Below are 14615 nucleotides of genomic sequence, written 5' to 3'. Positions count from 1 at the left end.
ATCATTTTGGAAGTCAGCTCTGTCTCCACTGTGTTAAAGTGTTCATGTCTTAATGTGTTTTAGTCTCTTTTTTTTGTCATTTTGTGTCTTCTTTAATTATTATGTGGTCAATTTGTGTCTTTTTTGATCATTTTGTTTCCTTTTTTTGGTAACTTTGTGTCTTTTTTTTGTCATTTTGTGTCTCTTTTGGTAATTTTGTTTCTTTTTGGGTCATTTTGTGTCTCTTTTGATCTTTTTGTGGTCATTTTGTGTCTCTTTTGATCTTTTTGTGGTCAATTTGTGGCTTTTTTGATCTTTTTGTGGTCAATTTGTCGCGGACAACATGCATGTTAAATTGGGGGCCGCGACTCAAAAAGGTTGAGAACTACTGATTTAAACAAAACAACAACTGATAATTGTGTCTCTGAGTCCAAGGTGATGTCTTGAAATTGCTTTTTTTTGGTCCAATCAACACACCGAACCGCCAACAAATCAATTTACTCTAACGGAAGACAAGGAGGAAATTCTCAGTGAGAAACTGAAACCATCAAATTATTAAATGGGTAACTGCTTGTCAAAATAGTCGGCTTATTTCAGCTCTAGAGACTTTTATTATTGTTTGGTATTAAATTGCCTTAAGCCTAGAGTGTATTTGGAATAGCAGCACACTTCAGTTATTTCTCCGGTGCTGGTCGTCACCTCGCAGCTCAATAACACCACCACCAACTATGATATTGGCTACAAGCAGGGGAATAAAGTAGCCCTCAAGCCTAAACTCAAGAAGCTGCAGTATTTGCTCTTGTAAGGAAAAAAAAATAGCTTTTCTTTATCTTTGCGCTGATTAGCAGTGAAGATTTGTTGCGGAGTACGAGGGGTCCACAGCAAATGTGTGCCAATTCATTTCCTCAAGGTCTGCTGCGAGAAAAAACCTCCCTCCTCTGGTACAGCCCACACGTGGGGAGATTACATCTTTTATTTATCACTTCTTGGCTCTATTTTTCTAGCAAATTCCAGGCTGGGGTGCAATCAGCCAAGAAAGAAACCCTCCCAGTGTGTGTGCACTACTGTTATTCCTCTTTGCAAGCATGCCGAATCAAACCCCCCCCCCCTCACGCATTGGAATAACAAGCCAGATTCTGTTTCCGCCCTGCAGAAACATTTCCCAATATCTGGGAATATAACGGGCTCTTATTTTGGCAGGACAGAGGCTGGTGTGTGTTGTTAGTGTGTATTCCCTGTGGCCCCTCACAAAGCCCACATGCATATGAAAGTGGGGGGGAAGAGGGACATGTCACGCAGCAACTCAAGTGTTCAGATTGCATTACAATTCAAATTAACCATGCAGAGTAATGGGATTACAGTCCTCAACGCTCACTGGGAATTAGGTGTCCTGAATCTGGGGGACTCACAGGTGACAGACACAATCAAAGACTCTGGGAGGACCATGTCCTGACAAAGCCTGCAAACTAAAAAACCAGCCCTTCAACTTCAACAGCGTGTCTGCTGCAGCCAGAGCCGTCCTCTGTTGTCGACTACAAACACGCACAAAGACACAAACCCGAACCAATTGGCTGCAAACTGGTGTGAATCATGGTCCCTTTTAAAATGAATCGTTGTGCTCAATACGCTTCCTCCTTTCCAAATCTCTTCTACTTAACAAGGTAGTGAAAAGATGCTTTTGTTTGCCTTCCTTTTGGAGGCGACAGGAAGCTTGAAAGACACAAATGAACATGAAAATAGGAACAAAGTGCCAAACTCACAATAGGAATGCTGGGCATTTGATATGTGTGCTGGGTAATTAAAATCTCAAAGAAGGGGCCAAAGCACATTAAAAAGAAATATACAACTAAATAAAAACGAATAGAAAGTGTCTGATTTGTGCTGCTTGTGGTGGAGTAAAGTTGTCATGCACAAGCAGCTGTCAGTTCAGCACACAGGTGTCTGTTCCTGTTTCACTCTGAAAAAAATTCTCCTTTCAGTGGGTTTTAAACCAGCTCACATACAGTAAATGCTCTACTGTCATAGTTGCCGTTTGGAAAGAGAGCACATTCACTTCTGTAATGGTTATTCTGCTTAAACATTCCAGTAACAACACTCTGTAGACACTCGATCTAAATATATAACAGCGATAATGTGAGACTGCATATTTGACTGCTCTCCAACTCAGTACTTCACATTTATTAGCTACACAATGTGTGCGCTGATCAAACAAATATGTAAGCTGACAAAGACACAACGTGCATAAACAAGCATGTGAACTGTACCGCACACAGAACAACTCATTCAAATGTAATGTGTGTCAGTTGACACCCAACCCAACACTGAGCACTTCCCTTATTACTCAATACTTTTATGTAATCATTAAAATATTATTTTTAAAAAGGTCAGACTGGGTTTCTGAGCATGAAAACTCTTACGTCGTGTGAGATATAGCAAGGCACTGTGATAATATGAATAAAAATAGCTTTACTGCATTGAAATGCTTTTGAAAAAGCAGATAATTTAAAATAATAGTGAGATTAAGGATATATAAAGCACTTTTGCATGATTACTGGTCTTATAGGAGGCTGTCAGAGGCAAACCAGCTTCAGAAATCTTACTTTTTGTGTCATACATTAGCCTAATTTATTAACGCCTCTAAAAAAAACCCCATCAGCAGACAAGAGATGTGCTTATTTATTCTCATTCTGTTGAAGTTTCTAAACCAAGTCTGCTGGTGTATACATGTGAAAATGTGGGGATCCCTCTTTTGTCAAAGCCACAGCTTGATTTTCAACGCAATTAGGGGATTTTTCAGGCTTTGTACCCTACATTTCACATTCAAACTGCCCCCAAGCAAAAACAGGATTTAAATGCCCCAGTCACACATTCCCATTCATGCACACAGCAGATTTAAAGCCCCATTGTAGAGCCTGACCGCTTCACCCTTTGTTGTCAAACCCGGACACTTTTTCTCCCTGAATCACTCGATATTCTCACATATAATCATTAATGTGGGTATTTTTTATGTTTTCTGCATGATTTATTATTATAAGGGGTTGCATTTGTAGTTGCATTTCCCGTCTCATCACTCACCGACTTGCAGCACGTTGTCCACGCAGCCGCTCTCCAGCAGAGCGATGCCGCGTCGGAAAGGCAGCCGCGTTTCGTCGCCGCTCTCCCCGCTGCCGCTACTTCCGATCTCCTCGCCGCCGGTGTTGAACGACGAGTACATGCAGATCTCCCGCTCGCTCCTCGGGAAAGACCAGTAAACGATCCGTCTCTGCACGGGCTCCGGGATCCGCTCGAAGCGCTCCTCGACCCTTTGAAACGGCCACTTCTCCGCGACTTTCCGCGCCGCGATGTCCAGCAGGGTCTCCGGGTTCTGGGTCTTGCTCGAGCCGCCCTGGGTGGCTCCGGAGCCGCCACACGGCGCCCCCGCGGCCCGCTGGCCTTGCCTGCACGCCGCATTGTATCCCGGTCTACAGCAGAGCCGCTTGGCTGGGGGCTGCTGTACGCGCTCCGCCATGATAGCTCCGCTTTAACGGCGACGGAGGAAGTCAACGCAGCATATGAACGGGATGGGGAAGGGAAGAGTCACCACGGCCCGGTGGCTGGCCGTATATGGTCAGACGATCCTTTTATGGAATAATGGGGGCGGGGCTTCTCCCGGCTTGTCAGGCCCCTTTGTTGACAAATGAAGAGAGGCGGGGCCTGTCCGCTTAGCGCCGGGCTAAAAAAGGACCGGATGGCGGAATTCCCGCACGGCCGTTAATCCTCTGGAGTCCATCTATTACGCATGTTTTATATTGTAATAATTTTATTTATATATATCATATATAGACAAGTTGAGAAAGCGAGTTAAAAGTGCAATCATGCAGTGTGCCATTTATGTTTATAGACCTTTTTTAAAATTAGAATTTTCCTTTCTACAATGAATTACTATTGAATTACTACTAGTTTTATTGTTTTTTTAATTTTTAATTTTTGCAGTTTTATGCTGTTTTTGTGTGTATAAATAGTAAAAAAAAGAAAAATTAAAAATACATTTCCATAGAAACCTGTGAGTTTTGTTTGTATTTTGGGTTCCTGGCAGCTTTAATACTTTTAATTTTTTTAAAAGAAGAGTGGATGTATTATTATTATTATTATTATTATATATGTATTCCCGCATGGCTGTTAATCCTCTGGAGTCCATCTATTTCGCATGTTTTATATTGTAATAATTTTATTTATATATCATATATAGACAAGCTGAGAAAGCTAGTTAAAAGTGCAATCATAGGGACTTTCACACAGTGTGCCATTTATGTTTATAGACTATTTTTAAAATTTAGAATTTTCCTTTCTACAATGAATTATTATTTTTGAATTTACATGCAAAAAGAATGTTTTATAGTTTTATTGGTTTTTTTAATTTTTAATTTTTGCAGTTTTATGCTGTTTTTGTGTGTATAAATAGTAAAAAAATTCCCGGCGGAATTCCCGCACGGCCGTTAATCCTCTGGAGTCCATCTATTTCGCATGTTTTATATTGTAATAATTTTATTTATATATCATATATAGACAAGCTGAGAAAGCTAGTTAAAAGTGCAATCATGCAGTGTGCCATTTATGTTTATAGACCATTTTTAAAATTTTTGTTTTCCTTTCTACAATGAATTACTATTTTTGAATTTACATGCAAAAATAATGTTTTATAGTTTTATTATTTTTTAAATTTTTAATTTTTGCAGTTTTATGCTGTTTTTGTGTGTATAAATAGTATATATATATATATATATATATATATATATATATATATATATATATATATATATATATATATAAAGATATATATTAATTATAATTAAATATAATTAAAATATATATATATTAAAAAGTACATTTCCATAGAAACCTGTGTCTTTTGTTTGTATTTTGGGTTCCTGGAATGACTATTTTTGAATTTACATGCAAAAAGAATGTTTTATTATTATTTATTTTTTTGCAGTTTTATGCTGTTTTTGTGTGTATAAATAGTAAAAAATAAAATAAATAAAAAGTACATTTCCATAGAAACCTGTGTCTTTTGTTCCTGGCAGCTTTAATACTTTTTTTTTTTTTTTTAAAGAAGAAAAATCTGACTGATAGTCAAGTATTTTCAGTGGAGAAAAAGGAGCCATACATGTGATGTAAGCACAGACTGAAAGATGCTGAATAGAGACAGGAATTAATGCAGAGGAAGTTGACAAATTTGAACCAAAATCCTCTGGACTTGAGAGGTTGAATCCTTTGTGAGGGTTTTAGAACAGAAAAGCTTTAAAACGGGGGTAAAAATGACCGTGTGTGCTTGCAGGCTGCGGCGGGTATTACAGGCGGGGAGAGGAGCTGCTTTGTCTGGCGGAGCGGAGCTGCAGGAGCCGGAGAGAACAGAGCCTGCTGGGCGGTGATCCGGCCTGTCAACACTGGAGCCTCGTGGTTTGGGGGGAGGGGGCAGTGAACGCAGCACCGCCCCCCCGCGTGACGTTTAAAGGTCCACAGGAATGTGGAGCCGTTTGAAGAAACTCATTATGGGAAATATAGTAGTGGATGGAAGAAGTACTCATTTCTTCAATTTATTGTCACCCTGTTAAAATAATCGCCTAACTATTTTTCTAAACTTATTTTTCAAGTTTTGCAGGATACATAAAAAACTTCACCAAAAGTGTTACATATGACATTTATTGATCATTTCACTCAAAGAGGATATAACAAAGGATGGCTTTGTGACTCTAGACTAGTTTTACTGTGGGGGCCAAGGAGGGGCCAGTGTTTAATCAGGGGGGCACATAAAACACAAAAATGGTGTAAAAGATGATATTTAAGCATTAAAAAACCTTTATCTTAGCTTATTTAAAAAATCTAATTTAAGTATATTTGGAAGATACAAATGCATTGATTGAAACAATGAGACTTATCAACAAATCAGTTATTTTTGTACGACAATGACATTTCTCATTTTTGTGCACAACTACTTTTTATTTTATTTTGAAAGTGTGGTACAGTGAGAATGATCTTTTTATATAGATAATACAAGATTTTATTGCACAATTCAACTATTATACAATGTAACATTCTGGGTTCCTTTTGTGTACAAAGAGATATGGTTTTAAAAAAATAGGTCAGAATTGTTCATCGTTATAAATTGATCTTTTTATTATTAAATTGACACAATTGGAGGCCCCTGTGTAGAACCACCACTGGATATGGTAAGACTTTATTTTGAAGGTGTCTACATAAGAGTGACACAAGCCTGTCAGAAACATGACATGACAAGTATCATGAGCATTAATGTTACATCAAAGTGTCATTAATGTTCATGACACATCCCATGTCATGTTTATGACACGCTCATGTCACTCTTATGAAGACACCTTCAAAATAAAGTCTTACCATATCTTGCTTACGTCACAAAGGCATGTTCAAACAATTGCCTAAGTCACATTTTATTTTGACTTCAGCATGATAAATCGCTTAAGTCACACTTGACATAGGCCATTATCTTAAAGGGGTAAAATCACATGATCTGATCAACTGAGGATGTAGGTGATTTTACCATAGGTGGCAATGAGGAGATGATTTAGGCAAAAAAAAACCAATTTTGACAAAAAATGATTATTTTAAAAGTGTGACAATATGTTAAAGTAGCAAGCTAAAGTCCTACATTCAAAGTAAAAGTACAAAACTATTAACATCAAAACAATACATAAATCTTTGTGCAATAAAAATGTTTCTTCTCAGTGTTTTACTATTATATTTACATATATGAGGTCTTTGGATTGCTGCAGTTGTGGAAGAAGTACTGCAAATTTGAAAGTGGCTAAAAGCATATATTTTTAGTAGATTTAATTTCTTAATTTGTCAATTAATTTTCTTTTAATTAATGTGGTCATTTTGTGTCTCCCAGTGGTCATTTTGCATCTATTTTGTATCGATTTACCTTTACTTGGGGTCATTTTGCTCAGTGTAATAATATTCTATATCATATAATAGGAATAATGTTGTTGTAGAAGGTTGAGGTAAAGTTAAATGAAGGTACTTTATATTGGCCCACTGTAAGGTAGTTTAATGTGTAATATTGCATCATGTTAACACTTAACTGATCATATATTTGTATTTAATATTTCTAATCTGTAAAATAAAAGTTATATACATGTAGTAGAGTGAAAAGTACAATTGTTCCCTCTGAAATGCAGTTGTTTATATCAGCTATTCTCAACCTTGGGGTCGGGACCCCAATTGGGGTCGCGAGATGTGTTCATGTGTTTTAGTCTTTTTTGGTCATTTTGTGTCTTTTTTGGACACTTTGTGTCTATTTTGGCCATTTTGTGGTCAATTTGTGCCTTTTTTTGTCATTTTGTTTCTTTTTTGGTCATTTTGTGTCTTTTTTTAGTCATTTTGTGTCTTTTTTGGGTCATTTTCTTGTCTTTTTTGGTCATTTTGTGTCTTTTTTTGGTCATTTAGTGTCTATTTTGTGGTCAATTTGTGCCTTTTTTTTGGTCATTTTGTTTCTTTTTTGGTCATTTTGTGTCTTTTTTTTAGTCATTTTGTGTCTTTTTTGGGTCATTTTTTGTCTTTTTTGGTCATTTTGTGTCTTTTTTTGGTCACTTTGTGTCTATTTTGTGTCTTTTTTTGGTCACTTTGTGTCTATTTTGGTCATTTTGTGGTCAATTTGTGCCTTTATTAGGGTCATTTTGTTTCTTATTTGGTCATTTTGTGTCTTCTTTGGTCATTTTTTTGTCTTTTTTGGTCATCTTGTGTCTTTTTTGGTCATTTTGTGTCTTCTTTGGTCATTTTTTTGGTCTTTTTTGGTCATTTTGTGTCTTTTTTTAGTCATTTTGTGTCTTTTTTTGGTCATTTTTTGTCTTTTTTGTGTCTTTTGTTAGTCATTTTGTGTCTTCTTTTGGTCATTTTTTGTCTTTTTTGCGTAATCTGAACTGTGAGATTGTGTTCAGTGAGCGGGGGTTGCGGACAACATGCATGTTAAATTGGGGGTCTCGACTCAAAAAGTTTGAGAACTACTGGTTTATATGTATAAAGTAGCAGACAATAAAAATACTCTTGCACAAGTACTTGTATAAAGTACTGAGGATAATACACAATGCCTATAAAGGCCTTTTTACTGTTTTCTTGATCCTGATTACTTCTACATGAGTGTTCTCACCCCGGGCCAACTGGACACAGTTCACTATGGTTACTGGTTGTGCTGTTGCTGCCCAGTTGCCCTTGGGGTCCAAACTGCTGGATTTGTGTTTTATCAGCTGGTTAATTGCAGTCACCTGGAGCTCCAGGTGTAAATCACTCCTTGAATGGAAACAAAGGCTTCAGTATGAAAACTCTTTGCACCGTTTTGGTGGTTGAACTGTTGTGAACAGTTGTTTCTGTGTTCCCTGGATTCTGTAGTCATTTAATTTTACTTAATATATTTGATAAAAATGTATTAAATATAAATGTGTCCTTGATTTTGAGGCAGTTGTTTAAGTAACTTTAATATAAACATGTTTGAGATAGAATCTACTTATTTTGATCACATTAAATATAATCTTTATGTGTTTGTAATTCTAAATCAAGAGAATTTTGAATGAATCCAACACAATAGAATAAGTCTGTTTTTAACTGACAGGCACTTCCTGTTTAGTTGTTATTAACTCAACTTGTAACATAATTAGATTGAATTAATAATATTGCATGCAATCCGTTGCCTCAATTATATTGAGTAGCTATTGTTTATCTTCTTTTTTTTTACAGTGTATTTACTGTGATGAGCATTATGCAAACATAAAACTTGTGTCATTAGTTATGACTTTAAAGGAATAGTTCTATGTTTTGACATTTACTTATTTGATTTCTGGTTAAGAGTTATATAGATAGATAGATAGATAGATAGATAGATAGATAGATAGATAGATAGATAGATAGATAGATAGATAGATAGATAGATAGATAGATAGATAGATAGATAGATAGATACTTCAGTAAAGGATCTAAAATTTGGTTCAACATCTGCATTTGGAGATCTTCATTTGGGGAATACCAGTTTGCCCTGTATGTACACTACCAGTCAAAAGTTTTAGAACACCCCAATTTTTCCAGTTTTTTATTGAAATTCAAGCAGTTCAAGTCAAATGAACAGCTTGAAAGGGTACAAAGGTAAGTGGTGAACTGCCAGAGGTAAATAAAAAAAGGTAAGCTTAACCAAAACTGGAAAATAATGTACATTTCAGAATTATACAAGTAGGCCTTTTTCAGGGAACAAGAAATGGGTTAACAACTTAACTCTATGGAGTCTTGGGCTATTTTGTCCATTTTTGAATTCTTTTCATGTCTTTGTAAGTCATTTTGTGTCTTTTTTTTGTCATTTTGTGTCTTTTTTTGTCATTTTGTGTCTTTTTTTGGTCATTTTGTGTCTTTTTTTAGTCCTTTAGTCCAACATAAAATGTGATTTTGAATCTTTTTTTTTACTTTCAAAAAACTATCATGCTCAATAAATAATTTTAAATGTTGCAAATGTGCATTAATTTCAGAGTACACTGAGACATTAAACTGCATCATTTTCAATTAAATTCTGGAAAAGTTGGTGTGTTCTAAAACTTTTGACCAGTAGTGTATGTTTGTCTTCTGTTTACCCTATGTTTTGTTATTTACTTTGTGAATTTATACCTTGAAAAAAAAGGGGGAAAAATGCAAGGTACAATATTGTAAAGAAAACAAAATGACTGATTATGTTTGTGAAAGTAAGAAGCCTTGCAATAAAGTATTTTTAAAAAAAACATCTACATTTATAGATTTAGTCTCATGTTTACGTTCACCTGACAAATTCAAGTCCTATATTTTCTCTCCTTTAAGCTCCGGTTTGATTTCTTCTACTTAGGAGAAAAACACCTTGTTTTTCCTCTTTTCCTCAGCTGACTGTTTGTCAGGTTAGTGCACAGCCAGCCTGCTGCTGGAAACCAGGTTGATGAGCGCAGAGAGACTGAATCATATAGTAAATTAGGCTAAAGTGGCTAAAAAGCTGGGTGATGATTCTCTGCGGGTTCTTTCACATTACATGCAGTAGTTTCATTTAGTGTTAATATGGGAAATATTGATTAATAGAGCTTTAAGAAAAGAGCTAATCTGGTCTCGCTGGTGTTTTATAGCCTGAGGGAAAGCTAAATTGAAAAATGTGACGTAGAAGGTTAAAACTGAAATACACTGTGGACAGTGAATGTGGCGTGATTTGGTTCAACAGATGAATGCATGTGACAGTGAATGATTGAGGGCCCTAAACCATGCCAGGCCCATATATACATATATAATATATGAGATAGTTATAATGCAGTAACTCTGTGGTTAGATGATACTTGTAGCTGCAAGAGAAACATAATTTCTCCCCAACATCCCTGTGGTGAAATGTAACTAAGTTAATTTACTCAAGTACACATTTAAGCTACTTTTAATTAACTATAGTTAATTGCTCCATTTGATGTAACTTTATACTCCTTTAAATCAGGTCAATGGTCTTAGTCCAGCCTATTTATCTGATTTACTTTTATCCTGTGAACCCTGAAGCACCCTTAGGTCTTCTGGGAGCCTTTTAATAAAACCAAAAGTTAGAACTAAAACCCACCGTGAGGCGTCGTTTTCTCACTGAGGTCCACGTTTGTGGAACAGACCTGAAGACCTAACTTGGCGTTTACCTGAACCATTTTTAGAGATTTTTCTGCTCATGCATCTTAGTGTTATAACATCTTCTCTTTTATTTATTTATTTATTTGCTATTTCTATATATATTTTTTATCATGCTCTAAGTTCTTAATTATTTATTTATTGTTTTTGTCTTTTTTATCTAGCTTTTTATTTTATTATATTTTATTTATATATATATATACTTTCCATTGTCATTATTGACTTTTACTTTTTAGTTTTTATTTTTTATTATTATTATTATTATTATTATTATTATATATATCTTTTTATCTTATTTTATTTTATATTATCTTACTCTATCCTTTATCTAATTTATATATTTTGTGTTTCCTCACTGCTCCATTTTGAGATAGAGCTTCCTCAGTTCCTCAGTTTGTGTTTTGTTTTTAATAGGATGGAGGGATGAAGGGTGTTTGTTTCTATGTTTTGTTATCTTTTTATTATCATTATTTTCTCCTTTCTTTTTTATGTAAAGCGCTTTGTGTTGTATCTCTCTTGTATGAAAAGTGCTATACAAATAAAGTCTGATTGATTGATTTAAATATTATTTTTGGAGTATTTCAGAGTACTTTTTTCTCTACTACATTAGCCTGGCAGTTTTAGTTACTTTTCAGATGACCTTTTTTCATCCCCTTCATGTCCAGTGAAAACCATGTATCACCACATGTGTTGATGTTGGATGTTTGTGATAAACTTAAAGTTGTTCCTATATGTGTTGAGAAAATTATCCTCCTTCTTCAGCTGAATTAAGCATTTATAAACCCTTTTGGAAGAAGAACAAACAAACTAAAATAAAGATATAGATTAAGGTAAGTACTTTAGTGAAAAAACAACATCATAAATAGAAAATGTGAAGAATAGAAAAGGTTGACATACAAAAAATATTAAAAAAAATATGAACTTTGCAGACAGGAATGTGCAAATTCTCAGTTTTCTCACAGGAAAGCTACACTTCTGGCTGCACAATATGGCCAAAACCTTCTATGATGAAAAAGCTAATTTCATATCTTGATAATAATGTATATAGTATATAGTATAGTAGTAGTAATATAGCATATTTTTGTACCTCTGAGATGGAGCAGAAGTATAAAGTTGCATAAATTGGAAATATTCCAGTAAAGTACAAGGACCTCAAATGTTTCATTGAATACAGTACTAGAATATATGTACTCCACTGTATTCTACCACTACAAACCTTCATTTCTTTTTAACGTACCATCCACACAATAATACTTTATTTTAGACGGTAACACTTGCAGCGTCCCAGAGTCAAAGATGTTAGATATCAGCGTTTGATCAGCACCAGGGGAACATTTCAGTCATGATTTTAAAGCGTTTTAATCATGCGTAAACAGTCTGTTTGTCACTGTAATTTTCAAATTTATCTTTATTCTGTAAAATATACTTTTTCTAACTGTTAAATGTACTAAACACCATATCTCTAACAAAAATATACTGTAATATTTAATGGTAAAATCTTTAATTTATGCAGCATTTATGAAGTATTTTCTTGTCAATTATATGGCAGAACAGCGTTTCTTTTGGTGGAAAAACTTTTTATTTATACGGTAAAAATTGGAATAAAATGGCAATCTTAAATGTGAAATCAACAGTGCCAATATCTTTTTACTGTAATATTAAAAAAAGTTCTACCATATTTATTACGGTAAAGTTCTGGCAACTACAGCTGCCGTTTTTTTACCGTAAAAACAACAGGTTTTTTTTACAGTGTATGGCCAAAACCTTCTATGCTGAAACAGCTAATTTCATATCTTGATAATAATGATTATTAGATCAGAATATAGCATATTTTTGTACCTCTGAGATGAAGTGGAGCAGAAGTATAAAGTTGCATAAATTGGAAATATTCAAGTAAAGTACAAGGACCTTAAATGTTTCACTGAATACAGTACTAGAATATATGTACTCCACTGTATTCTACCACTTCATTTCTTTTTAACGTACCATCCACACAATAATACTTTATTATAGACGGTAACACTTGCAGCGTCCCAGAGTCAAAGATGTTAGATATCAGCGTTTGATCAGCACCAGGGGAACATTTCAGTCATGATTTTAAAGCGTTTTAATCATGCGTAAACAGTGTGTTTGTCACCGTAATGACTTTATCCGTCTTGTTTCCTCCCTTGTTTTTTGCAGTTACAGTACCACCTGCTGCTCCTGCAGGACAGAGTTATCAGCAGCCTCATTTCAGCACACTTGCTCCATGCTGTGTAAATGATTTAGGCCCCCTGGTTGAAAATCTTTACTATTGTCTCATTTCACCCCGCAGACAGCGCAGTAGAAGCACGGTAATGACTGAGCCTATTCACTCAGCATGGTGGGAACAGTAGGTGGGCTGCAGCAGGAAGAAAGCAATGAAGACAAACATGACACATAAGATAGTCACCTTCTAACAACTCAGTTTATATTCATCTTTCAGGCATTTCTTTTTAATTGTATTACATTTAAATTTCAGACGCTCATTATGTTAATAAGGTTCTTATCTTTGCTTCGCTGAGAGCGCACACATTTCATCAAGACACCTCATCCAACACACCACGCTGCTGCTGCTGCTGCTGCTGTTTGCATCGTTTTAGCCACGCTAGCGGCGTGTTAGTTGGTTGGTTCAACACTTTGGTCCACACACAAATATCTCAACAACTGTTGGATGGGTTGCTGTTATATTTTGTACAGAACAAGGTTATTATAGTTAACGAAAACTAACAAAATAACGAAAACTAAAATTGAAAAAACATTTTTGTTAACTGAAATAAAAATAAGTGAGTGAGTTTTTAAAAAACAACCCTTAACTAACTGAAACTGTATTGTGTGGTTACAAAACTAACTAAAACTAACTGAAATTATAGTGAAAATGTCCTTAGTTTTCGTCTTTGTCAACTTTTTTCATTCATAATTCAGTGTTTCTATTTCAACATGCAACACATGGTGAATATGTTTACTGAGACTGGGATGTTTACACTAGAACCAAAATACAAAACACCCAGAACTGTAAGAGTTAATAACCTTATTGGGGCTGAGATGATAAACCAAAGGAAATGAAGGCACATACCCATTACAAAAAAACTAAAACTAACACTAAAACTAATAAAAACTAAACTAAAACTAAGCGTTTTCAAAAAATAAAAACTAAACTAAAACTAGCAAACTCACTCGGAAAACTAACTAAAACTAACTGAATTTGAAAACAAAAATTCACAACGAAATTAAAACTAAAACTAATGAAAAATCCAAAACTATTATAACCTTGGTACAGAGATGTGTGGCCCTCAGAGGAAGAACCAAACTAAAGGTGACTCTATGATTGTTTGGCTATATCCACACCAATGTTTTTTTATTTTAAATTGCATAACTTTTGCTTTGTTTGTGCTAGTGTTCTCACTTTTGCAGCATTTCCAAACCCCTAACTCAGGGGTGTCAAACTCAAATACACAGTGGGCCAAAATGTAAAACTTGGACAAAGTCGCGGGCCAACATTGATATTTATTGAAAAAATTGACCTAAACAAGTTCAAACGAAATGGAACAAGCAAAGCTTGATATAACTTAATATTGCAAACATTCAAAATCGAATATCAAATAAAACAAACAAACACATCAATGGCATTCATTTCTTAAATAAAATTTAAATAAAAATCGTATGTCCCTTTATTTTATATGCGGCCTTCTTTAAATTTAAATTTAACAGTAATCTTTTTCCACAGGCTAAAAATAAATGTAAGAATAAAATAATAATAAACCAAATGACTAATAATAATATCCTTCAATGAATGTGCAGCCATTCAAGCCTTGGACTAGCAAGAAAAAGTGCATAAAGACAACTTTAATTGTTGCTCAGTTTGCTCCACACTGATCTACTGTGTTCAAGCCAAAACACCAGCAGAGCATTCTGGGATTTGTAGTATTATTTGCGCTGTATAATACCGG

The 14615-nt window shown here is 34.9% G+C and overlaps 1 protein-coding gene across 1 annotated transcript in view; it reads right to left on the bottom strand.

Moving 5' to 3' along the window:
• LOC131992175 (zinc finger SWIM domain-containing protein 6) overlaps positions 1-3735 on the bottom strand; it is a 77279-nt gene extending 73544 nt beyond the window's left edge. Inside the window, exon 1 of the mRNA XM_059357657.1 lies at positions 3055-3735. Within this exon, the coding sequence (XP_059213640.1) occupies positions 3055-3487 (433 nt within the window). The 5' untranslated portion in view covers positions 3488-3735. The remainder of the gene's footprint in view (positions 1-3054) is intronic.
• Between the last annotated feature and the right edge of the window lie 10880 nt (positions 3736-14615).

Source organism: Centropristis striata, chromosome 19 (assembly GCF_030273125.1).
Source record: "Centropristis striata isolate RG_2023a ecotype Rhode Island chromosome 19, C.striata_1.0, whole genome shotgun sequence".
Classification (NCBI taxonomy): domain Eukaryota; kingdom Metazoa; phylum Chordata; class Actinopteri; order Perciformes; family Serranidae; genus Centropristis; species Centropristis striata.
The sequence above is the reverse complement of the archived record's forward strand: the minus strand, read 5'-3'. Positions and strand labels throughout refer to the sequence as shown.